The following is a 27473-nucleotide window of genomic DNA, read 5'->3' as shown; positions in this document are numbered from 1 at the left end:
GAGAGTGTGTGTGTGTGTGCACAGGCGCTTCATGCTGTTTGTGTATCTACAATATCCTGGTGAGCTATATATAGCACCTAACAGAGTTTGCAACTTGATCCGAATTGTCTTTCAGAGCCACAGCACACTGCGCGTTGCTTTCAACTGGAAGTGAAATTTCTCTCTCTAGTTCAGAGCATCTTTTTCTTCCCTGACTTCCTTTTAAAACAACAGTCCACCGCCTACCTGTAGGCCTTTTTTTTTTTGTGCAAGCAGGTTATATTTTATTTTTCTGTACGTGTACGTGCTCAGATATTTTCAAACCTGAGTGGATGTTTGAGTAAGCGTTTGTGTACGCTTCGATAAAACAAGTGACAGACGGCAGGCGATGGTGAAGCAAGTCTTCCTGTCACAATAAGAAGGCCTAATGTATCTATAAATGTACAGTAAGTGCCTGCCTCTTCTGTCCATTTGAGTGAATAAGCACGTGGAAGACACTGCGTCTCCAGAGCAAGCAGAGACAGATTTCGGTGAGCCGCTGACAAAGTGTTTCTTATCTGCTGAGGTGATCTGAGAACTTTGGGGTTAGTTACAGGGAGCACTGCTAAGGTGAGCTATGAAAGAATAATGTGATATTGAGAACGTTTCCACAGGACAGAATATACTAAGGCGCTTAAGTACTGGGCTCTATAGGCCCCCGGTGGAAAAAAAAAAAAAAAGAGGCAAGGCCCCAGTCTAATCCCTGAATAGAAAGCATTTATGGCATTCTTGTGACATTTGTGTTATGGTTCACATTAGCGTCGCAGTGTCTGTTGTGGTTCTGTCTCTCTGTGCTTATCTTTTGCATATTTTTGCATACGGTCTCTGTACACTGCTGCTGGTCCTCAACCTTTCAAACACATTAGTCACACCAGTCATACTCAGAGCCGTGTGTTCAGGCTTTTTTTTTTTACTTCAGTTTGTGCAGTTAGGTGAGAACAACCCCATTTGAACTCAGGTGTGCACCAGATAACTTTTTTTTTTTTTCTTACAAGCAAACTGTGGTGCTGCTAGCTACAAGTGAGAATGTAATATGAGCCAACGACAGGATTTAACCCTCAGATACTGTACACAGTTTCATGTCTGCAAGAGGACGGATGTTTGTCAGCACTTACTTATGATTGGAAGGCCTTGTTGTTTCACAGTCAAGTGTATCCTACATGGTAACAGATGTACTGCAGGGAGAGGACTCTTGATTTGTTTTGACTCCCACCATTCTGGGAAACTCTCCTAATATCCAATAAACGAGATACTGGTGGGTCTGTGTGACTTTTGTTTTACAAGCCGTGTTAAACTACTATGACTCAAACAGGGAAATGCATCAAAGCAAACTATGTGTGTTTTTGTTCTACAAACAGATGAAACTGAACTAAATGAACTAGGTAAGCTAAGTCTGCGTTATGAAAGAAGAATGTGGGAACTGAGTGCTGCAGTTTTCATGTGGGAGATAACAAACACAAGTCTTGTTGAGGATATAGTGAATTTCATGCTCGCTGTCACTACACATCACACTGCGTTTGAAAGAGAGGTCACAAAATCACAAGATCACGCAGGAATCCATCTTGCCAGGCCTCAGTCTTTGTGTTTGTGGCCCCGCACAGTGTCACCTGTGAGGGGCTGAGCTACGGGCGCCGTTAAACGCAGTGCGTGACAACTTGTGGCAAGAATGACTTTTTGCTTTGAAAACAACAATGGCGGCTGCTAAAGAGGTTAGCGTAGCTGCTGTTAGCATCAGTTATATCAGAACTGAATATCTCTTTATTGAAAGTAGAGCAGAGAGCTGCACTGGAGGCTATTTCCGCATGGAAATGAGGTTTTTTTGCTCTCCGGTAAGAGTTTGACTATGTTATATTGTTCATTGATCTGACTGGTTGAAGTTCGTTCGCGATAGACTGTGATAGACAGATGGTTTCATGCAATCACCTGCCAAGTTTATTCTGAAAGTGCCTGCTCTCTTCCAAACAGTTTCCAACGATGGCTTCCCAGATGGTTGTATGTGTGTAACAAACCATCTGGCACAGTCAGGTTAGTATTTGGTAACTGTGCAGTATGCATTCTTTGGCTGAAACTCCCCCATAAAGTGTTTTGAACAGAGCCACTAACAGTGCCATTCATATAACCCCTAGCAGGGCTAAAAGTGCTCGTAAGTGACACGTCCTGGTGATGAAAGTGTGTCACCTCTCTGGCTGAAGGAGTGGGGTTTGTCTGATACCAGCTGAATCAATGCACAACATCTTAATTCATGCACTAATTCATAGAGCTCTGTGTGGCCTTAATAGTGTATAGCATTATTCCCTCTAAGCAGTGTGTATTGCAAATTGTATGACATACAGATGCACAAACAAACAGGCTATAAACAGGCTCTTGTATATCCGGATGCTGCATCTGTCGCCACCTCTATCTTCTTAAGCTTCCTTGTCCTATGCTTTTGTAATCATGCCATTACGTACAGGTGTTATGTCATATTAAAGTTATTATTCTACCCAGAACAATAGTGCGTCCGTACTGTAAATGAACCAGTCAAACATGTGCAAACACTTTGATGATGTGGAGGTAATTTCCTACCTTGTTTATATCCATTTTTTTTTCTTCTCTTTTTGTGGTTTTCTTTCATCTCTCTTCCATCTTAAGTTTCTCACAGCTTGCATCATTGCTTCAGGTCAGGACACCTACCTTTCTACTATTTTTTTTTTTTTTTAACCTTTATTTATTCAGGGAAAGTTTGCTGAGAGGAAGCCTCTCTTTTGCAGGAACGCCCTGATCACATTTGCACAGTTACTCACATTCATAGAAGCTGCCCAGTACAACCACAGTCTGATCTGCTGGCCACTGAGCGGTTGGTGTGGAGGGCTTTGCTCGAGGGTACCTCAGTGCTTTCCCTACCCAGATTTATTCTGCCGGTCCGGGGATTGAGCTTGCTTCTTTAACTTTTAGGCCACCCCTGCCTACTTCTACCTTTACCACTTTTATTCCGTTATGACTCATTGAACTTAATACAAGGGCCATGTGTAGGTTGGATTGTGAATTGGACTGGTGTCAATTTGGACGTTTCTGTAAGTTGGTGGTTCCCAACCCGGGGGTTGGCATTTATGATTGTTAAAAATTATGAAAAATGAATAATACAGGCAAATAATTGTATAAAAAGTTCCCTAAACAGAAAACAATCTGCTTAAAATTCATCCAAATCACTCCTTTAACTCCTTTAACACAAACTTGCAGTTCACTATTTGGGTTCATGGTACAGTTTTAATTGTAATGTGAAATATGTCACTTAAGCAGGGGCCCCTTAAGGAAAAAGATTGGGAACTACAGCTCTAATCAGACCCTCCAGGAAGTTCAAAACAATTAACGCAAATTCTACCAAGCCCTGTGAATTCTGCGCGGGAATTTTGTCCAGTCATCACAACATTTCTGAAATTTGATCATTGTAGTTTCCTGCTCAAAACGTTGAGCCATACGTCCCCAAACTCTCTTCCTTGTTTCTATTTGAGAAGAGACTAGGGTTGAGTGAGTACTGGAATGAGTATCTGGACATACTGTAATGTCTATATCTGTAAATATACCACCTTTTATAACATGAACTTTCTGGAAATAGTTCTGAGGTTGTTCTGTAAATACATTTCTAATAAATGTAACAACTTCTGATCAACCCATATCAATTCCAGGCTTAAATGAACAACTTCCCCATATCCCCGGCCGCTTACGGTACAAACACAGATCATTTAGTTGGTTGAACAGATACAGATAATGGTGTACTCGCTCATCCGTAATACAGACCATGCAGACGTGTGTCTCACATTTACCCTCCAAACAGTGCGATTTTATCCCCACTGGACAAGTTGCCTTCAAATTCTTTTAAGAATTATACAAAAAAAACCTAAATGTTTTTGCAATTTTCACTTTCTCCCATAATTTCATTGCAAAAAAATGCCTAAAAACATCCCAGCATGCATAGTCCGTCTGTCCCTCACAGGCTCGGGTACGGTAGTTTAGATAGTCTGGTCACTGTTTATAGTTATAGTTCAGTGTTGTTTTGGGAAGAAGATGCTGTTTACAACCCCTAATGCTCCCCAGGAGGACAACAGTTGCAGTAATAAAAACCAAAACAAAAACAACAGTTCGACACAACCACATATTGTATAAAGAGCACGGGGGCTTTCTCACTCTCTGTCAGTGATGATGGTCTTTGACCTGTGGGAAAAACCAAGACGCTGTATCCGACTGGACGGACTGGTCGTCCTCTCTTTTGCAGACTGGTATGTGTGTGTTCAGTTTGACACTCAGTGGCTTCTGTCCATTAGCCTTCCGCTTTCCAACTGCTTCCGTGCTGTAATGCCTGCCGTCTGTCTGTACTGAGGCTGCAGTTTGGTCCTCTTCCTTGCTCTAGTTGGCTTTCGTCCCAGAATGCGTTGGAAAGGATACAACCCTTGACCCTCTGTACAAAAAGAGCCCAGTACTTCCCCATCCCTGAGCTGAGGCAGAACTGTGGACGAGGTGCCTACGTTCTCCTTACCACTTCATTTTCGGCCTGTTGAGGAAGTCTTTATCAGTGTTTCTACTGGAAAATCCTGTGTAAATTACACCCGTTTCTGCAGATTTCCCCCCATAGACACATAGAAACGTGCAATTTCGCACATATAATTCAGGGGTGGCCACGGGTTTAATGGAATAGGTTAATATTTGATCTAAAATATCATTTTTCCTCCTGCTTAACTCACTACTCTTTGCACGGTTCATAATGTTTTCCCCTGGTGTAAAAAGGAAGGTACATCTTAGGTCATCTCTTTTGTTGTCGCTGTTCAGTGAGGCCTGTTACATCAAAAGACAGCAACGCTTTGAGTTCTTCACAAATGTCTCAGTTTTCCTTTTTTTCCTTCTGTGGCCTTTCCTGTGTTGCAGGCCCGTCTCTCTGCACATCGCCTACTGGTTAGCCTATATTTACTCAGCCCCGTGACATGTTTTGTTGCCACAGCAACCTGCCACAACCCCCCTAGTGTGCTGATTTTCTTGTTGGCCGTCACCTGTGTACTGTCCCACAATGCACTGCAGTTTACCTCCAACAAGTAACTACTGTATGAGCAGACGGAGAGCTGTGCAGATCAGAGTTTGGGGATTAACTTCTCCCCAAAAGTAAAAAGTCAAACCGTTTTTATTTAAAAGTTTAACATGATCGTTGGACCAACTGAATCCTCATTTCAGATGTGTATTCAAACGGATGCTGACCTGCAGTAACCTCTTGTTATGCTTGTAGACTAATGCATTCCTGCAACACCAGGCCTCAGAAAAACAAAGTGCATGTTGGGAGAAGAGAACAAGCATGTGATTGAAGGAACAGGGAGGGAAAGAAAAAAAAAATGTTATGGCAAGGACTATAAAAATCAAGAAATAGATATGGCTATAGGGCTGAATGTGGCCAGTAATCCATGAATAGGGTTTCCCAGCCTCTTACACTCTTAGCAGGCCCACTTGAGCGCTCTGACCAAAAATGCCAAACACGCAGTATACTTTTGAACGAGTTCCAGTTGTGTCCTTTCCTTGCCTTCAGCCCCTGACAGCCTACAAATACAGTCTCCTCTCTACTTAAACATTCTGAGTTTTGAATCTGCTGCCTCTGTGCAAGAAACATTTACCCTGGCTACATCAAAACCCACATAATGTCTCCAAGAAGGGCAGTTGTCCCTCAGTTCATTTTCTGAAATAAGTCGCTGTATCATCAGATATGGATGGTTGGTGCTTTCCAATTAAGTGACCTTTCAGTGGTCACGTGGTCAAGAGACCCGTGAGGGAAATATATTTCTTTTTACACATTTTTTGTACGATTCCAACAGAAGCATGCAAAATCAAAGAGCACTCTAATGGCTGTAATTTATTGGGTGCTGCCACCAATAATCGCTCAAAATGTACTGATGGCTGTCACTTGGAAGCAGTTTCACATTATTGGTCTCAGTTGGTTTTCCATGAGTGAAAGTTGGCAGCGGCTTGATAGCTGATTCGACATCTTTAAACCTTGCTGAGCTCGCCTGTCATCGTCCCTGTTCATTTTTCTAAAAGTTTGCTTGCAAATCAATTCGGTAGCTGACAGAACCATTCTGTGTTTGCCTTGAATTTCAGCTTTGTGTTGTTCCTCTTAGAAATGTAGTGCAGTAATTTTAAAACGGCTTACTGCAGATTTCAAATCTGTGGAGTGTCAGTTGTGATGTTTAAAATGTATCAGTGGATCTTTTTTCTATGTTCAGACTCAATTCTCACAGAGTTTTTTTTGGTTTTAATAGTTTTATGTACTACTCGAACGTACTTATTTAATACACAGTGCCACGGTGGGATTTGAACCACAGGAGATGTTGACAATACTCTGCTGTGTTCTTTGGTCTAGTCTAAATTAAACTCCTTATACCAACAATAGGCCACTTCGTTCTTTAGTTGCTGCAAAGCAACTGAGAGTCCCTTCCTCAGTTTCAGTCGTGTCCTCGAGCTGCTAGTCTTCTGAGGACGTTGTTGGCTGTATATGATCGAGGATTGTAGGTCCAATTGTTAGTACGTGTTTTAAAAGTTTTTAAAAGTAATGTACGTAGCAGCCCCAGCAGTGACTAAAAACACATTTTTATGGTAGTAAGACAGTTTGGAGAAATGACGCCATTCATTGCTTTATATGCCATAATTTCATGACACTAAATCCCAAATGAACGCAGTGCATCCCAATTAGTCAATCACAATTATAGTGGACAAAATGATCACGGTTATCAGTATTATCACGGTGTTGTTAAAATGGGCTGAAAGTACATGCTGTTACACACATTGAAATCATTTCACCAAGTTTTATATTGGAAACTACAAACAAAGCTAGCTTTTTGTTTGAATGAACATTAAATATACAGTAAATACATATAACAGCAAATACCTTATGTAAACATACGAAACCATATCAAATGTGTATTAACATGAACTCACTGACACCCTTACTCACACCCACACACACAGAGTTTATCTTCTGTGTTGATTTGAGTATGTGCACCGACCTCATGCACAATTTACATAAATACAAATGAGTCTTAAAGGACCAGTGTGTAGGATTTAGTGGCATTTAGTGGTGTAGTTCCAGATTGCAACTCCTCGCTTCACTCTCTCCTTCAAGTGTGAAGGAGGAACTATGGTGGCTGTGAAACCAATAAAAAATGTGAACGGCACTATCTAGGCTATTGTAGAAACATGGTGGCTCAACATGGCGACCTCAATGGAAGGTGAACAGCGGCTTCAGTGTGGTCATGGAGTAGCACGGCCATTCTTACGTTCCAACAAAGAAGGGTTCAAAGCCGAACACTTCCCCTCACATTTCAGAAAATTTCTCACGATCCACTTTAGAGCTGATTCATTTATTAGAGAAGGCCCACAGGTTTCTTCACCAGCAGCAGCTCCGTGAAATACACAGCATGTCTAGCTCAGTGGAAAGTGGTCATATGGGTGACAATTTTGGGCTTGAAACCTTTGTGTGTGGGACAAGAAGGGTGTCATTACACCAGCCACATAACCCACATTACATGTAACATAAAAGCAAGCGAGGGAAAGGCCCACCAGAGGTGTGTTGTGTTGTTCATTCGAGCAGGTGGTGATAAACCAGAGCAGTATGTGAGCTGTTTTTAGGAAGCAGCACTTGAGCTAGAGGGGTTGAATGTTTTGTTGCACTAACAATAATTCTGTAGCACGGCAAAAATAATACTTCCTCTAAAGAACAAAGCTTATGGTGAAAGCCCTTACAAGGAACTCTGAATCAAGGACTTTGTCACTTTCAAAACAACTAGTTTACTATTTTGTGCAGTCTGAAGTCCCGACACTGGTTAAAAAATTACAGTAAATGGATATTTGTTAGAAAATGTATACGCGCAGTCATTCTGTAGGATGGCGGCACATTCAGATGAAGTATGGAAATGTTTTGATCATGACATGCTTGAGTGGAAACTATGCCCTAGGTGGTGAGAACCCATTTGCAGTGAAGTCAAGAAAACACTTATACAAACCAGAGTTCAAATGGGAACATTTGCATTGTTACCTGAAAGTACTTCTAAATGATAGGACCAGTCTTTGAAAACATGTTGTCATAGCTCATAGGTCCACTGGAAAAATCCCAATAATGATAATCACATTGTTACTCTGGTGAACCTGACACGAATGTTGGTAGCGGCTGTCCTGTTAGATTACCATAATAATTGATAAACACTGAAGAAGAACTTGGTAGACCCTGCAAGGACACATTTTAACCTAAAATAGTCCTTCACAGAGGATTTATTTTGTTAACAGTCATACATGTTATGTTAGCCATGGCCTTGTCCTAAAGCAGAGCGCAGAGTGGCCAAGCTCATTTAACTTATTTGCCTTCTCTTAGGCTACATTTTGACTGGCGCCATGTGCAGTTTGTTAAGCGGCTGATGTCAAAAAAGTCTCAACTGTGCATCTCTGTGTAACTGTGTGCGCTCCTGCGTCATACACATTATTCATTCATCAGTACTGTTAAACACTTTGGCCTCAGTGTTTACTGGTGTCGGTCCACAGAGCAGCACTGTGGCATCTGTGTTTTGGACTTGGCTTAGTATTTTGTTCTCACTGTTGGCCCTGACTTCCCAGGGCTCTCTGGGTCTATTAATACCAGCTCGCTCTAAAAATACAGAGCACTGTGTGACCCACTGGGACTAAATAGGAGCTCAACCTCTTACCGTAAGCACACTGACATACACACACATACAGTGCAGTTTTACCTATAGATTCTGATTTTCTTAGACTACAGCATCAGTATTTTCCACACTGAAAGGCAAAAAAACCTTTCAGCAAATGAATTAAAATCATTCATCAAACCTGCAGGCCTAACTGAGAACAGTGATGTTTGTTTCCAGTGATGATAAAGGAATGTAGGGGTGTGTGTTTGTGTGTGTGTTGTTCTGCTTTGTGTGTATATGTACTTATCATCATGACCTTAAATGAATTGGCGTTATATGTAAAGACCATGTGCTATGGATTTTAAAACTCATTGAATTATTTCCCTAATTTGTTTGGAGCTGTGATTGGACACATCTGGAAAAGGTCCAACTGTTAAATTGAATTTGTTTCCCAAACAGCTTGTGAAAATGTCAAATGAGGAAAGGGAAATGGAGAACATTTTATGCCCCAACACATTTGTTGATTGGATAACAGCTCAACTTTGCCCAACCGATATCTGCTTTAAAGGGAGCAACTCCAGCAACATGTTTGATTTAAGGCTTAATAAGTATCTCGCATACTTTAAAGTAGGCAATAAGACAAAACAGTGCACATCTGGGTATGAATATAATAATGCCAGCCCTCACATTTGTGTTTTCAGTTTGTCTCCTGACTCCCTGTCTTATGGGCACACACTGATTTGTTTGTGATTGCAGTAGAATAAATGGTAGAGAAACAATTAGGTAACTATTACAGTGTAAATGCACATTGGGGCCGCTGTATTCAGTACCTACTCCACATAATCAACAGGTGTCAGTTAGACTGGATTCTCTTAACTAGATACATGTTTGTTAACTTGATGAACAACGTGCACATCATGAACATTAGCAGTAAATTGTCGTCAATAAGTTTGTGTGGAATGTCTCTTTTAACTGTACACACCTTGCTTTGCTCGGTGTAAGACAATACGTTTTTGTAAAGGTAGCAGCCTGTTTGATCCTCGCAAACAGTGATTATCTCTCCTGCTTCAGTTGGAGACATCTCTTTTCAAGAATTGGCTCCACTTTGACATAAAACTGTTAAACAATGTTCAGTTCACCATTGGTGTGAGACATGCTGAAAACTTGAGTAAGCCGGCAACGCTTTTGTACTATTCCTGCACAATGGAGCATTTTCAAGCAGCCATTTTGACATGAAATAGTAGGGTAAACATAGGTGTTGCCAATGACTCTAATTAAGGTTCAGTTTCAGTTAGCGTAGCAGAGCCTTTCCAGTGAGCCAGCATGCATAATAGCAGCACCCTGACTCTGTTGGACCTGAATGCAGTAGAAAAAGCTGAAAAAGGTGTATACAGGCTGCTACTGAATATTAGGCATAATTTAGTGCCAGCATCTCAGACCAAAGCGATGGGCACTACAGCCGACCAGCAATTGTACCCAGCAGATAATCGTAAACACACTTAATACTGGACTGAAATGAAAGTCTTGCCACAGTCTTCCCAACAATCACTAACGCTGGGTTGGTCAGAATAAACCCATAATTCATTGAGTTGTTTATGTACATGTTGCCAGGCCAGCGTCAGTCGAATCTGATCAATCCACACCCACAGAGTTTTTGTAGAGACCTCCATCCACATTGAAACGCCTGAACAACATGAACAACATCTCTTCTTTACCCTCTTTTCAGTTGGCAACCAACAGAGCTGTGCATCACAGCCAGCATCTGGGGAGGAGTGGGACGGACAGGCCAGCTGACCAAATCATTATTTTATGGTCAGAACGTCATTTGACAAAATCATCTTAACTATAAATTAATGACAACAGCTGTTCTGTATGATTGGCTGTATCAAAAAAGTTAGAGACAACGTTATGTGTCATCCTGCTCTCTGTGGTAACGCATACTGCGGTTTAATACAGCCAAATTCACAATATAGTTGTTCTCATTTACACGTTTCTTTTTGTATGAAATATTTATTAGTTACGGCCCATAAACACTACATGCAGTGATTAGCAAGCAATTAGCATAATCCAGGTTAATGACAACAGCTCGGCTTTGTATTCGGCTATACTGGTATTTAAAATACACCATCACAGAGAGAGTTGGAGGCAATTAAAGGTTGTCTTAACTTTACTGCCACACAGCCTCCAACCCTCACTGGGCTGGCTATGGTCATTGTTTTGCAAAATTTCAGTTTACCACGTACTCACTAAAAAAGCCAGCCAGTATTTTAAGATTTATACACCATGGAGGCCGTTTTAGAAAAGCTGCATTTTGGGGCAGAAAAAAGCCTTTTCAGTCTGGATGGAGGTCTGAAACCAAAAGAAAAGGATGCGTTTACTAATTCAGCCATCTTAATGTGGATATAGTCTTAATTCTTCCTTGTGACAGACCCCTTATCTCTTCTGTCACACAGCACCTGTAGGTGTAGAGAAGGTGTGGCCACTGCTATGATTCAGGGCCCCCTGCATGACCACCACAGCAGACATATAGACACATATATTATTATATATATTGGCTCTGGTCTGTGGGTGCCCAGAGGTCTCCCAGTTACATTTCTCACTTTTCACCACATTGTGTGGAGTGGTTCAACATCACTATTTTCTATATTCCATATTTTACTCACACTTGCACCTTTATTATGAATTATGTGCTTATTTCCATCTAGCTGCTGTGAGCTTGCAGGCTAGTGTGTCCTCTACTGATTGGTGTGCATCTGAGTAAATCCAAGAGTGAAATGTCACCCTTCTTTAGCTGTAACTATTTTTCAAGCTTTTAGAAGAAGAGAAATTATTAAAATTGTGCCTTTTTTCATATGTTTTTACAGTAATTGGTCACCTGCTAGTCAGTATGGGTGATGGCAGGGCCTTGATTAGTCAGTCACTGTGCACACCAGGTATGTGTGAGTCAGTGCCCTTTACGTAACAAACTAAACTGGGGTTTGTTCATTTCCAAACTTTGTCGGCATGCTCTTTTGCACAGTGAGACCTGGGTCTTAATCAGGTTTCATCTATCCATCCATTCATTATCTCTTGCCACTTGTCCTTTCAGGGTTGCGGGGGCCTGAAGCCTATATCAGCTTGAGTGAGAAATTCGTCATCTAGTGTCATTTTACCTCTGTTCCTATCTATCTTATCTATTGGTTGAAGGGCTTAAATGGTTGTGTGAAGAAGTACAATCAGCATTTTGGACCTGCGGATACAAATGATGAGAGCAAAACATTTTTCTTGCCATTGAGGAGCTGTTAAGCCATTAGATGAGAACTACAGGAGACCCTGTTTGAGAAGGAAAGCCGCAGTCTGTGAGGCCAGATGGAGGGCTGCAACCATGTCAACACAAACACAAAAGCTAGACTGAAAATGTAATGCTCAAACCTGCTCTGGCAGAGACTGTTTGACAGGATAAGGGGGAGGGAAAGGGAGAACACCTCCCTTAAGGGACATTTTACAACCTTGATTTTATTGCAGATTAATTGCATAGCAGCCAGGTTGATTTGATTTAATTCCATCATTCAAATGTCACCATAATTAATCATTTCTCAGACTTAGCTGTTAAATGTCTTGTTATCTACATGTGTTGAGGTCAGGATGTAATGAATGCAAATGACACCAATTAAGTTTAGTGTTGGTACTTAAGGTGTGTCTGATTAGTCGACGCATTTTTATAAACAAAAATGAGAGCTGATGGCAGAACATGCGAGTCAGATTTAGTTTGTTTCTGTACTGCTGTGCCACATACAGTACTGTACCTTTTTAAAAAGCATTAAATCCCTTGGTATTTCTCTCTGTTTTACAGCATCGAATCAACGATTTAAGGTCATTTGGATTTTTAAGCTGATTAACAGAAAAAAAAGATGTCAAAGTGACACAAACTGATCTAAATGAAGTGCAGATATACAATACAAAATACACATAGTTAACACTCTTACTTTGACACACCTAAGTCTTCAGTGGTGCAAACAGTTGTTTTAAAAATACAAACTGGGTCTTGACACTCTTCCAAATAAAATAATTTTTGAAACCTGTATGTAAACAGCACTATACAAATACACTTTCTTGGCTTGAATAGGGAACCCTGCTTTGTTTGAGAGATGTGACTGCACAACAGTTCAGTTAAACATTAATGTGCTAACCAAAAAAAATGCTAGTCACACCAGCACCTTGTCTAGCTACTCTCCCGGAAGGTCAAGGAATAACATTTATTACATGCTGTAATATTCATTAAGGGCAGATTGGTTTGAGTAGTTGTAATCTTTTTCATATACAGTTGTATTACTCAAAAACCCTCTCAAGTAAAAACCCATCCAGTCTGAAAACGCTGTTCTAGAGTCACTGTAATGTTCCTAGTGGCTGATTACTTAAATACAGGCTCCATACACGTGGCAAGGAGTGGGGATAATGGTAGTGCAAGGCCCAACTCCAGGTTTACAAAATGTTCAAATGAGACACAACATTTACTAGACACTTAACTTGTACCTGCTTCTACGTTCCTTTACAGTCCAAACTGGACTCAATATGACTTCTTCAGGCTTTACCTTTTGTTGATCATATCAACTACAGTAGAAATGACTGGGAGTCTCTGGGATATCTACTAGACTGGTATTCACTTTAGATAGGCCTATCTTTTCTTAACTGTCCACTCGAAGGTCAGCGACTCCCCATATGATTAGTGTGCCTCCACTTTGTGTTGCACAAAGCAAGTGAGTCACACTTTGTCAACAGGAGCGACGTCTGACTGTCCCCGCTGGAGTTAATGAGTGATGAAGTCCTCAGTCAGCGAACAAGGCACCTTTCTGTGCTGACTTGAGCCGATGTTAGTTAATGACTAATTGCAGCATTGTGTTTACCATTACCTGTCAAGGTGAGTGAGTGGTACAGATGGTTCTTTTAGAGCAGGACAGCTGACCTGACTGCGCAGGCCGCGTGCAGCGGTGGGATTGTGTCATCGGCCAAAAATGGAAACCGGTGGAAGTGTTCACATGAAATCTGCATCGTGCCTGCCAAATATCTCGGCTAGATGTTTTTGAACAGGCTGTGATGACTGTTTTGACCAACTATTGTTCACCAGCAACAGGTGTGGAAGGGTCATGTTGAGACCTGCAAATACTGAAGAACTGTTTAATGCTCTGCACGCTGGCAGCTTTTGTGGCATAGACAGCAACAAAGCAGAAACACACCCCAGTTGCAAAGGTTAAAATCAGAAGCTTGGGGTTATGGACACCGGCAGATGGCAGTGTCAAGGGGGCGTCAGCTTGCAGCTATGGACTTGAACCCAGAGTGAAGCCTAATGTACAAGGAAGTGTCCTCCATTCTTAATGCTGAGGTTGAATCAGTTTAAGGCTGCTTTTATTCCCTAACATTAGCAGTAAAGCTAGAAGTGGGTATTTGAGAGCTGAGGCTCCTCATCTAGGCTCTCAGGTCACATTAAATAGGTTAAAAATGAATGTGGGTAATTCTGACAAACCCTTGAGGTTTGGTGGCGTGTCAAAATAGGCCTAAACTAAATCTGTAATAAGCAGGTAATGAGTTTTTGCCTGTTTGTGTTTCAACTCAAAGTGCAAAACTGAGACTGAGTGTGTTCGTAAGGGAGGGGGAGACAGGTATTGCTACAGACAGTGTTGTGGAATGTGTGGTGGAGTTTTTGTGGTTTGCAAAGTGTTTGGTAGGGGGAGGGACCTACGACACTACTGAGCTACTTCTGAGTAGCAGGTCCCTCCCCCAGCTCAAAGTCAGTCTTTTCTCTCCTTCCCTTAAAGGAACAGTCACCTCACAGTGTCTCTTTGGCCCTTGTCTCATATCAGTCTTTTGGCATCTTTTCTCTCTTTTCCGTCTTTGCTCATGAAGTTGATGTTGACCCACAGGCTCAGGACCCACACAATGACAGATCGCACTGACTGTAAAGGTTGCTATCTGTCTCCACTAATAATATTACTCTCTTGGTGTCCCCCAGGTCCATGTGTGGTCAGTGAAGTATCCTGGAGAACATGGCAGTGTATCAGTTGAGTGTCTGGGTGAGATGAGGTGAGTGAACAGGCTCTTTTAAAAGGTGCTAATCGTCCACTCAGTACAGGCTCAATATAGGTTTATCTTTTAGAAAAAATAGGCTAAAACTATGTATCTATAAACTGTTGGTGCTGGGATCAGATCAGACATTTTCTGAATTTGTCTTTCGCCTTTTTGTCTGAAATACTGATGATGGTGATTTTTTTCTTTTCTCCATCAGTGTCGCCTGCAAGCAATGTGAGCGCCACTGACAAACAGGCACAGCTATTCTCCATACCAGACCTCCACCTCAATCACCAGCCAATCAAATGCACCCAGACAATAAACTGGCCAATCATGGCAAGCAGGTCACCAGTGACAGCCGATCCCAGATACCCAGTGTAAACCAGCAGGCTCAGCAGCAGCAGGGCGCTGCTGGCCACCTGGGTCCAAAGGCCGTCAGTGCCGGGAGCCATGGAGTCAAAACCAACCAGATTACCCCCGGCAACCCTGGGCTGAAGGCTGTCAGCCAATCGGTGAGCAGTGTTGGAGGGATGCTGAAAACCAAATCCAAGCGGGAGCGGAGCGTCTCCATTGACTCTGGTGATTCAAGAAATGCCATTCCTCCAACACTGGAGACGGATGCCAAAGGAGGTAAGGCATGCATGCACAGAGGAAACTGTGTCAGCACCTGGGACGTATAGACAGTGTGTTTCTGTTCTAACTATGCAGAAGTTCACTTCCTTTATCTTCCTATCAGACAAATCTTAACCCGAAATACCAGATTACGTGCATTCACCTCCTCCACAGCAGGAAGTGAATGTAAGGACTGGGAGGACAGAATAACTTGTTTTCTCTCTTGCTGAAATGCCCTGACCTTTCAGTGAAGCGTCAGAATTTCCCCCTGGCTTTTGTTAGTTTGTGCCATGCCCGCGATGCAGTGACGTGTCTCAGATGAAAAAGCATCTGGGCTTTCTAGAGAGCTCAGAGAGAGAGAGACAGGTCATGAGCTTGTGAAAAGTTAGTAAGCCCAGAGAGGTTGTTATTAAAGTGGGAGACAGTGAGTGGGTGGGAAGCATTGAAGACCTTTTTTGTGAATGTCTCGGTAATCATTTGTGTTCATGTGGTTCAGAACAAAGTGTTTGATGTGCATTTGTTGGCTGTTGCTTATTGAAGCGCTTGTGTAGGCACGTGACCGTTTGACTGCAGATGACATTAATGTGATTTTGTGAAACTCATCTGGGCTTCCTGTACACGATTTGAACCTCCTCTTTAAACATGCACACACGCAAAACACACAAATACTCACACACACACCTTGAGGGGGGTGAGGTGTGGTTCCAACACAAAGAGCAACTGAGACTGAAAGAGGGAGAGAATGAAAGATAGGGTGGATCATTTGAAGGGAAATCTCTTCTGGCTCCATTCGACCTCCACTCTACATGCACGCACACGCACACACACACACACACCGTCTTATTCCCTGTGATCTTATTTCTGCCTATAGAAAAACAGAAGTGCATTCAAATGAAATGCAAGGCACCCTCATCTTTTCTTTAAATCACTCCGCCACCAACTGAAAAAGCCTTGGCACTGACAAACAGTTTGAACACACTAGCAGACGTGGCTGAAAAGCTGACTTTCTCAACTGCTGGTAACAAACATTCACAGAAGACAAGAGGTCAACTCTTTCAGACTGCCTTTCTGTGTCAAGGTAGCAGTCCTCTCTCTGCTGTCCTTCTCTCTGCATTGTCAGTGCAAACTTCCTTCCTTCTGTACTATATATTCTTTTGAGTCTGTGGTTACCCACACTCACCTGATGTGTTTTCTGCAACAAAATCATTAAGATGTTGAGTAATGAACCTGAAAAATCTTCACTGATTTGTTTATATAGCTTCTCTAAATGTGTGACAGTTATCAGGGATATATTGCCAGTGTACTTTTCTTTCCTGTCACCATTTGGAGTTTAAAACCACTTTTGTATTTACTGTCAAAAGTTGGTTCTGCCTCTTCTACTGCAGCTTACCTTCTGGAAATGTTAAAGCTGCTACATATTTCTTGCAGCTGTTTGCACCCACTGGCGCACAGCAGCTTGTGCATCCACAAAATCATAATTGCAGTGCACCATGTGAGAAGGCGCAGCACATGCTTCTCAAAACATTGCATCTGCAGACGTGATTAGCAGGCATGGCATGTTGTTGTGAAAAGAAAGAAACCCATCACAAGGATGATCAGAACTGCAAATGATTGCAGTGTTTAATGTTTACCGAAAGGTAATTTTGATCATTCAGTTGTGTAATTTACAATAATATTTCAGTTAATTTAAGAAAATAAATTTGTAAGACTGCTCAAATCTGTTTCACTTTTTGCACAGGCAAAAAGAGCAAATTTGCATTGCTGTATTATAACTTTATATCAGCTGTTCCCATGACAGTGCAAGAATGAGATTGCAGAAAGTATAAGCATACTTTCTGGTCACAACAACAGGAGCATGTCTGCAGTGGAGACGGTTCAAGCATGTGTGCATAAGCTCGAGTTTCACAATGTTCACAATGTTGTCAAAAAACTCACAGAGACATACTGTAGTTCTTTAAAATTATCTGAAATTTTAAATGACATGACTGGTAGGGCATTTGATGATTGATTTAAAGGGATTCTACAATTTTACATCTTGTTCAGATTTAAAGTAATCTGTCAAGGCAGCTGTAAGCTGGGATCCTGTATCTTCAGGCAGATAAGGCAAACTGCATTAGAACAGTAGTACACTGGCTTCTGGCTCTGGGAAATACTGTGATTGGTTCAGCTTAGTAAATTATTTATTATTTTATCATTAGTGGTGAATGATAAAAACATTGGTAATACCCTTTAAAGGGACAGTACTATGACAGTTGTTATCCAGGTTTTGATGTGTGTATATTATCCTCTAGAGGGTGTCATGCGCAGTAAACGGCGCTGTGTTCTGGAGAAGAAACAGCCATACAGTGGAGATGAATGGTGCTCTGGACCTGACACAGAGGAAGATGAAGACAAGCCACACTCTGCGACCCACCGTGAGTCTGTGCACCTCCACAGAGGGAGAAACACAATACCAGTTGCTGTTGTCTGAGCGTAGCACAGTCCTCCCTAACAATAGTGTCATTGTGACCACAACTGTGAAGGCTGCATGAATTACATATAGAGACCCCCTGTCACGGCTCCATTTTATTTTCTCTGAAAACAACAGGTTAAAGCCATAAATTATCCAGAGCTGTTTTCAGATACTGGATACACTGAAAGGAAGAAGATTTCAGCTTGGAGTGCTATACTATCCCTTTCTACAGATGTGACTTTACATGTGTTTTAGCTCCATCTAGTGTTTAGACGCTGTAGCCAAAAAGATGATCTGGTATTACAATTATATACCAGGATACAACTTAATACAAACTAAACCAGTGTGCTTCTGATTTTTCTCAGGAGAGCGTGTGCTGGCAGGTCCTATCCAGGGACTCACTGAGCGGCTGTCTGCAGGGCCCATGTCTGAATCTGGGGGTCCTGTAATGGCATGTGGAGTGGGACCAGGTCTAAAGGCAGAGCCATCTCAGCCTTCACAGCAAGTGGTGTATGTTTTCACAACCAGCCTAGCTAACAGGTGAGAACAATTTGCAGGCCTGACATGCATGTGATTATCCACATCAGAAGACGAGAATCTAAATGGTCTTTATTTTATCAACAAACTTGATTTGTTTATTAGATTTTAGATTAAGATTTTGTGGTTTCTCCAGTTCAACACTGTGACAGTCCAACACAATAATAATATATTTTTTCTAATTTGCTCTATTTGTTTGACAGTGCTGCAGAGGCAGTAATGAAAGGACAGACTGATTCCATCCTTCTGTTTCACCAGCAAAATGTTCCACGCACCAAGTTGGAGCAGGTCAGACATCCACAGCTCAGCAGCAAATTAAAAACAATGACAATTTTCTGTTAAACCTGTTAAACCACAGGGAAGCAAAAGTGTTTTTTGCGGTAGAGACCACAGGTGCAAAGTATGTGGTAAGGCTAATTTGTTTAGCTATTTTGGTCTCAGATACCTCTTCGTTCCTGTTTCCATTAGCACTTGTTGTGACTGCCTTTATTACTTGGCGAGAAAGTGAAACGTGAAATGTGTTTACTTGGCAAATGAACAAATGGCAATATACTGTAATAGCTGGAATAAACAACCACAACAATACTACTACTAAAGATACCAATCATGCAGGCAAAGTATCATTTTAATGGCCTGAACCTGTTTTTTTTTCTCCTTTGGTCTGCCACAGGGCCACCCATCAGGGAAGCTTCCTAACCTATCTGAGAAGGTAAACTCCAGCGGCTCTCCGCCCGTAGGCACCCCTAAATCCCAAAGTGGAACTCCACGGCCAGCCTCTGTAGGAGTTGGTGGCCCATTGCATCCTGCAGGAACACCATCTTCAGCAGGACACTCTGATAATGAATCCTCTCAGACCAGACCTGGCGGAGCCTCCAGCAATAACAGCATCATTGCCCATAGGTCAGAGGGAGGGGGCAGGGCAACACCTTCAGGCCCAGTCCCAGGAACTGGAGATGGGGATGGTGCAGGGAGTATGACTCTTCCTGTTGCTACTGTTTCTCCCTCGGGGAGTCCCTCCATCCTATCTGCACACCTACAGAGTGATATAGGCCAGAGGAGTGGCCCAGGGAACTCAGATGGCCTCTCCAAAGAGCAGCTGGAACACAGGGAGCGTTCTTTGCAGACGCTGAGAGATATAGAGAGGTTGCTTCTGCGCAGTGGGGCAAGTGGAGGACCTGGAGAGACAGGAGGCCCTAATAACAATGCTAGTAATAACTCCTCCAACCTGAGTAATAACAACAATACTGATAGGAGTGGTATTCTCGAAGACAGTGACAATGGTACTAATAACTGCAGTAGTGGTAATATGCTATCATCAGCCTTGGCTCCTATTGGGGGGATGAAGAGGTTTGAAGAACCCCTCCAGTCCATAATTTCTCAAACACAGTCCCTTGGTGGACCGGCCATTGACGGCCCTCAAATGGACTCTCACCATAACCTACCACAACACCCCCATCACCAGCTGTCTTCACCTGGGGTCGACATGGGTCCCTTACTTGGACCGGACGGGCTGACACCAGAGCAAATGGCATGGAGGAAACTTCAAGAAGAATACTACCTAGAGAAGAGACGGCAACAGGAAATGCAACCCCACACACATCCGCAGCACTTTAGAATGATGACAGAGATGGGCATGCACGGAGGTCCTATGATGATGAGAGGACCCCCACCTCCTTACCACAGCAAGCCTGGAGACCAGCAGTGGGGTCCTGGCAATATGATGGGAGGAGGAATGGGTGGAAATCCGCGAATGATAGACATGCACCAAGATGGACCCCGTGGTCCAAGGTTCCTGGGACAGATGCAGAGGGGGCCACCTGGGGGAGGTGGTTTTCCTGGTAGTACAGGTGGAGTTTTATCAGTTGAGGGTCTAGGACCCCAAAGACCTACCAGGCCAGGGATGATTTGGCTAGATGATATGCCAAACAACATAGGTGGTGGAGGTCCCTTTCATGGCTGCTACCCCGGTGGACCTCCTCAGCACTTACAAGGTGACCCAGAACATCCGTTAGCGCATGAGGAAATGTTGCGCATCATGGAGAAACGGCAGATGCAGGGGCTTCCAAGGTTTGAACTTGACAGGTTAGCTAAACAGCAACAACAGGGCAACCTTGGTTCGAGAATTATGGACAATCCTGGTGGCCCAGACTTTCCTAATTTGGGAATGGGCCGTGGCCCACCCTCCTCTCGAGGTGATCCTATGGACTTCCCTGGCTCCCGGGAGATTATGGGCTCTCCTGGAGGGGGTCCTCAGATGAGAGACTTGGTGGATTCTCCTTTGGGGGGCAACCTCACAATGAACATGAACCAACAGATGAATGTTCAGCAACAACAGCAGATGATGCTATCTCAGAAGCTCCGAGGAGGTCCTGCTGGAGGGGGGCCTTTGAGTGAAATGTTTAGTCCTGGAGAGATTTCACGAATCAGGGCTTCACAGAATGGAAGAGGAGGAAATAAGGGGATGATCCCAGGACCTGATGGCCCCTTCCAGTTTCCCAATCAAGGTCCCTTCTCTGGAGGACAGGTGGAAGGACCCTATCTTCAACAACCTGGCCCTGAGATGTTTGGGCCTGACCAGCAAGGTCCTAATCAAATGGGAGTTACATCACGGCTTAGTCATATGCCTATGACTGGGGGCCTCAGGGGAGCAGACCTCAGCCCTAGGCACCCCTCTGACCTATCAATCAATGTTAACCCCCTAAACTCTCCTTCAGTGCCTCCTCATCAGCTCAAGTCTCCATCGCTCAACCCAGAGCCATCAACTCTTCTACCTTCCCCCTCCGCTCAAGGACTGAAGTCACCCTCACAGATCTCTTCTGCAGGGCATCACCCCCCTCTTCCCCCTGCATCTGGTGCTGGGACTCCTTCCTCTTCTTCCATGAAATCTCCCCAGGTAATGGGGTCTTCCAACCTTGTGTTGCACTCTCCATCTGCCTCTCCTGGACGACTTAAGTCCCCAGCCATGGCTGTGGGTTCTCCAGGGTGGGCGTCTCCTAAAACAGCTCTTCCAAGTCCAGGTGGTCCAACCAGTGGTAAGATAGTGGGCAACGGAGGAAGTATTTCCACTGAAACAGGTACACTCTGAATCCAAGATAATATTGTTCATCATTAATACGGTTCTTTGTAATGCTGTGACATTAATAATTTTTTAAATGTTCTTTGCAGGCCAATCACTTCCCCCCAGGAGCTCCAACTCTACCCCCATTAGCCAACCAGGATCTATGAATCCTAGTATGCCATTTACTTCCTCTCCCAATGCCCTTCCATCTCAGAATCCTTTATCTCTTATCATGTCCCAGATGTCCAAGTATGCCATGCCTAGTTCCACTCCTCTCTACCACGATGCAATCAAAACTATTGCCACTTCCGATGATGAGATGCTGCCCGATCGACCCCTTCTATCTGGTGTCAGCATTGGAGGTAGGAAAACAAGGAAACATTGTTACAAAGACAGAAAACACCTTATACAGTTCTGAAGTATGCATAGAGGAAGCAGTAGAATGGCCCTGATTCAGTGTGTCATTTGTAGATTTTGCCATGCTATCAGAAAATGAATGAATGGTTTTAATTCATAGAAGGTTTTTATAGTGAAAGCAAACACAGATCTCTCAGCCCAAGTTCTCATATTATAGTAGTTCTGTTTTAAAGTATACCTCCAGTTTATATTTAGTCTACTGTGTTGAGAAAACCAGCAGTGTATTTTCAGATGTTAATAGTGTGATTTGTCACATGCTGGTCTTGTTGTAATGCTTGCTCATGGTGGGAATTGTTGGGTCTCTATATAATTTTATAAGGAGTATGGTGTTGACCTGCTCTAAAAAGTGTGTTGAAAAGTGTCCTGAGATAACTTCTGTTATGATTTGTCACTATACAAATATAACTGCATTGAAATTGAAATTGAAATTGTAATTGTTTTATCACCAGGAAACATGGGGAACCCCCAGACCTCCCAGATACTTGTCTCCCAGGGCTCCATTGGTCCCCACAGTGATCCACAAAGCCCCATGGGTATTGTAAGCCAAGGTCAGCAGCACCTGTCCCATGATGCCTCGGGACCTGTGCTTTCTTCCCCAAACCACATGGGCATGCCTGCCATGAATTCTGCCATGATGGGAGGAGGCGCACCTGACGGACTGGGGCCCTGCAATGTTTCACCTATATCTCAGAACCAGATGGCAGGTTTTTCTCGCATCCAGCAACCACCTCACGGGCCCATGCACTCACCTATTGGAGCAATGTCACAGAATTTCTCTCAGTCTAATGAGGATATTCTACCACCTCAGCAGTTACACCTGCTTAGCAAAGGTCATCATCTCCAACGCCCCCCTCACCCTTCAGACTCATTTGCCTCTTTGCCCATGGGGGATGGCCCGGATCTAAGTGAAGTCATACGACCCACTCACACAGGCATCCCTGAGTTTGATCTCTCCCGCATCATTCCTTCTGATAAGCCCAGTAGCACGCTTCAGTATTTCCCAAAGAGTGAGCAACATCAAAATCCACACCAGGGGCCACCATCCCAGCAACCTACTCCACAGCAGCTCCTCAAACAGCTGTCTTCTTCTGGCCCTCCACACGGCAGCGGCCCTTCATCAAACCCCCATTTAGCAAACCTACAGAATATGATGGCTGAACAGCAGCTGCCACCTCACCCCTCACATGGTGGAATACGCCAAAGCATGGGCATTCCTCAGGGGGGCTCTAGGGGTATGGTTTCCGGTGGGGGCATGGGCCCCATGTGCCCCCCTGGACATATGATGGGAAGGACAGGCATGGTGCCCCAGCAGCATCTCCAGCAACAGCAAGCCATGATGGCGAACAGCCTTCTCCATCATTCTTCCAATCCATACCCTGGCATGATGTCCTCCCAGCAGCACCCACACAATCTGATGGCACAGCAGAACATTATGATGATGCAGGCTAAGCAGCGAAGCATGTCAATTCCAGGGGATCCTTTTGGCCCCCAGGGTCCTCTAATGTCCCCTCAGGGTCCCATGATGGCCCCTTCACACCCACAGTCTGGTATGATGGGCCCCCAGTCTCTCAGACAGCGTGGAATGCCTCTGGACAGTCCTATTGGTTATGGCCCTGGAGGTATGGCTAATATGCCTTTCTGATCCAGCTCACATGAACTGTACAAAAAAAACAAAAAAAAACAAACAAACAAAAAAAAATGTGTCTACTAGGTTACCTTCCCATTGTGTCCAAGTTTTTTCATTAATGTTATTCTTGCAGTTGTTTGAAAAGAGGAACTGTAAAACAATAAATCAGTGATGCTCCTCAAATTTTGGGTTACAACTGATTTTAAAAAGATCGAATATTTAAAAGCACTGTAACACAGTTAATAACAAATCTGAAGCCATTTTCTAAAATACTGTAAAATATGTATATTTCAAAGATGTGTGTATTTGTTGTGGGAACAGAGTGGCAGTCAGGAGAGGAGTGCCTCAAAATTTCTATTTGTTTTAATATCATTGATTTATTTTCTCCAATCATACTACATACCATAATAACCATAGTATACTACGCCATACTAGCATATATTATAGTCACATATACTACGTACCATGCTACTATACCTGAACTACTATATACTATATATCACTACTATATACATACAGTCGCCTATAATCTATTCATATGAATATATATAGTAACTATATATATATATAGTAATCAAAATGTTGCTGTAAATATAAGAAGACCATTTGATAAGAGAATACTAGATATTGCCAAGTATGTTCTGTATAACTGTGTTCTCTAAATAGACAGCTCGTAACAATACGATATTACGTAACTCACTGATCTCTAAGGTGATTTTACTGTCCTGGTTATTGTGTTGTCAATTATTGTTGTTTGATAACACTGACACGGGGACACGGTTGCTGTATACTAAATGAAATCTTTATTGAATTCAATTAGCAGTACCGAACATACAAACAAAAACAGATTTCAGCCAACATTTTTTTTTTTGAGTGGGCAAATAAAACATCTTTTAAATGCAATCAAAGTAGCAATGGGTACTATATTGTCAGAACATCTGATAAAATTATAACATTATCCATCATAACAAACAAAACAATGAAGAACAGAAGCATTTTAGTTACAGCTGACGTTGTAGAAGAGTTTATCACATGAGAACGGTGCTGGTGGTTGTTCCTCCATCAGAAAAGGATGGTCGACTGTGACCCCGAACTCTGATGAAAGGCATACAAACACGGCCGCAGCCCAGTTTCCAGAGTAACTGAATAAGCTCATTGCGAAACCGCACCCCAACAAAGGCATATAAGAAAGGGTTCAGACAACAGTGTGACAAACCCAGACTCATCGTCACATAAAGGGCTGGTTGCAGGTGGTCATAATAGTCACAGCCGTTTAATATGGTGACCTTCAGGTCTGCTAGAGTGTTTATCAGTAAGGTGATATTATATGGTAGCCAACAAAAACAAAAGACGAGAGTGATGAGTAAAGCCAGTCGAATGGCTCCTTGCTTGTCTTGGCTTTTGTGACTCTTGAACAAAGTAACTACCACTGCTGTGTAACAATAGCTCATTATGGCCAGAGGTAGGAAAAAGCACACGTGATCCAAGACTCTACGGGTCAAAACCCAGTTGTGTGCGTGGATACCATAATGATGAAAAGAACAGGTGAGCAATGTAGTTTCCCAATCCTCTTCCACAGTGAGAAACACAACATTGGGCATTGATAAAGCCAAGCAAACCAGCCATAAGAAAGTGCATGTTATGTGCACTGTTCTCCGACGTCGACTTTGCATACTAGTAATGGCATGAACAATTGCAAAATACCGATCGCACCCAATGCAAGCTAGAAGGAAGCTCCCACAGATGAGGCTGAGAGATTTCACCAAGCCCATCAGCTTGCAGAGAAAGTTGCCGAACAGCCAACCGCTGGCATTCTCAACTACATCAAAAGGCAATGTAAAAAGGAGCATGAGGTCAGCCACGGCAAGGTGAAGTAGGTAGATCTCAGTGATGCGCAGGAGATGCCGACGTCTCAGGAGGACCGTTATCATCAGGCCATTCCCTACCACACCCAACAGGAAGATGAAGATGTACAGCGCCGCCTGGAACACGTCCAGAGAGGTCTGCTGGCCCGTTTGCTCACAAAATGTGTCATTGTCTGTTGGGTTATCTGTGTAGTTGTAGTCTGTCAGGTTATCCTGTGTCATGTTATCCTGTGTCAGGTTATCCTGTAAAATATAATAGTGGGATAATGTTGTTTTTATTTATCTTATCACAGTTTTGGGGATCACATTGTGTGCTGGGGATAATGACATGAAAGCTTATAATTACATCAGCTTGAATGGCTTTAAAATCACTACCTTGATTGTGTTCTATATTCCATGTAGTTATCTTATTCAAGCTGTTTGGCAGGAAACACTGAATAACCAGAACTTTTTCACTTCTTCTTTACAGTAACTAAGAAACGTTTTGAGGCAAATGTGTCAAAACATCCTACTGTGGCTGTATACTAATGAATTAATGAATACTAATGCCCTTTTTCCCCCCAATCATCAGCCAAGTTATTATTAGACCTGGTTGAGAAATCATAGCTATTAAAACTGAAGTTGTGACGTTAGATGAGGACTCGCTGATACAAAAAGTAACTAAAGGCCTTCTAAAATTGCTAAAAATATATTCATAATTTTACGTACAACACTGAATGCATCCACTTGAATTACATTGCATTCCAGTGTTATATTTGCAGCAGCATGTACTTTGTGCTCCAGTTGCTACATCTTTGGATAAAGAGAAGTAAATATTTTTAAAAATAGATATTGGCCTATTCGTCATATTTTTTTCCATGACACAAAACCTTTACATTTTAAAAGTATAAACCACTGGCAACGTACATGCAATCATTACTGTCATTGTTATTATGGGGCCTAAAGTTCATAATGGCTACTACATTGTAACCTGTTCTTCTATCACAGTGGTTTAACACAATTTTAGAATGTAATTTCCTTTATGTAATTATTAGGTTTATACATTTGATTTATATTACAGGCAGTGCAGATCATCAGGCAGCGATATGTTGACTGCGATTTGAGATGAGAAACAAACAGATATAATTATTTAAATTAGTCTTCTGTTTGTATCTTCATCAGTGTGATGATAAATTAATTGCTATTCTATCTATTCTGCATTAAAAAATAGAACATATCACCCTACATTACTCTTATAATAGTCACATACAGAAGGATGTATTAGAGTGGATTTCCTCCTCACTTATTTCCCTAGTGAGTGAACAGGAAAGAAACTATATACACTTCATGTAACACACATCTGTTTGTCTGCATTTTTTTAGGGTTCAGTAATTCTGGCTACCATAGTTTATAAATAATGTTCCTTAACTTACTTTAAATCTTGTAGTTGAATCTTAACCACAGGCAGCTACGTGTTGCTCCTTACCATAAGATGTTTGTTTTTTTAAATGCCAGAAGCTTTAGCTGAGATTTAGAACATTTTTAAGAGTTAGAGAGATTATACTTTACGTTCACTATACGTTGTATATGGGGCAGTAGAGTGAAGGAAATCTGAATGCTGTCATGTTATTTGTCTATTTAAAAAAATAATTTAATTAATTTAATTAAAGTAACTAAAAATCAGGAGAGAAAATATATGTGACTGGAATTATACTAACTGGAATTTGTCCACTTAAGGACATTTGACTGCAGACAAACTCACTGTATACTTAGCCTGTTGCGTAACCAGGACACCAAATATTTTTATGTTATAGAAATGACAAATTTAACACACATGCCACATTTAAACATCTGAAATTAAATTTGCAGCAGAATTGGAAATTAAATTTACAGCAGAACTCGACCCACTATATATATTAGTATAATAAGACCTTAAGAAAGAATAGTTCTGCAGCGCCTCTAAAGCAATTTACCATTCACTTCAACAATTTCTTAATTACATCTTACCTCAAATTCTGTAAAGGTGATTGTTACAGCCATGGGGGTAAATCTTGGTCTCTTGTGTAGCTTACGCCGCAGTAATGAAATGTGCTTGTACTTCCTGTTTGTACTAGTTCTATATTTGCTTGGGCTGATTTCTTTGTTGGGTGTGTTTGGTAGACAACCGGGCTTTCTACAGTCAACATGCTAGAACAGTAATGCAACCCACACACACACATCT

General features: G+C 42.3%; 2 protein-coding genes across 2 annotated transcripts in view; one reads left to right on the top strand and one right to left on the bottom strand.

Moving 5' to 3' along the window:
• Positions 1–23794, top strand: part of bcl9l (bcl9 like) — a 25132-nt gene extending 1338 nt beyond the window's left edge. Inside the window, exons 2-9 of the mRNA XM_035679938.1 lie at positions 14650–14720; positions 14923–15335; positions 17609–17731; positions 18135–18309; positions 18510–18594; positions 18977–21380; positions 21472–21726; positions 22231–23794. Of these exons, the coding sequence (XP_035535831.1) occupies positions 15011–15335; positions 17609–17731; positions 18135–18309; positions 18510–18594; positions 18977–21380; positions 21472–21726; positions 22231–23423 (4560 nt within the window). The 5' untranslated portion in view covers positions 14650–14720; positions 14923–15010 and the 3' untranslated portion in view covers positions 23424–23794. The remainder of the gene's footprint in view (positions 1–14649; positions 14721–14922; positions 15336–17608; positions 17732–18134; positions 18310–18509; positions 18595–18976; positions 21381–21471; positions 21727–22230) is intronic.
• Positions 23795–24191: 397 nt separating this feature from the next.
• On the bottom strand, positions 24192–27336 carry LOC118341634 (C-X-C chemokine receptor type 5). The gene is made up of 2 exons (XM_035679937.1): positions 27260–27336; positions 24192–25516 (listed from the first exon to the last, which is right to left on the bottom strand). Exons 1-2 carry the CDS (start codon positions 27290–27292, stop codon positions 24437–24439), a joined length of 1113 nt encoding a protein of 370 aa, XP_035535830.1. The 5' UTR covers positions 27293–27336; the 3' UTR covers positions 24192–24436.
• Positions 27337–27473: the final 137 nt, after the last annotated feature.

The sequence above is a fragment of the Morone saxatilis genome, unplaced genomic scaffold, assembly GCF_004916995.1.
Source record: "Morone saxatilis isolate NCDOM2014 unplaced genomic scaffold, NCSU_SB_2.0 Contig8, whole genome shotgun sequence".
NCBI classification, from domain to species: Eukaryota; Metazoa; Chordata; class Actinopteri; family Moronidae; genus Morone; species Morone saxatilis.
Note: the sequence above shows the minus strand (reverse complement) of the source record. Positions and strands in the feature narration are given on the sequence as shown.

Coding starts and splice junctions, on each gene's coding strand:
- LOC118341634 (XM_035679937.1), bottom strand. CDS start 27,292: ATGGCTGTAACAATCACCTTTACAGAATTTGAG. Junction 25,517..27,259: donor TCACCTTTACAGAATTTGAG/GTAAGATGTAAT, acceptor TATATTTTACAG/GATAACCTGACACAGGATAA.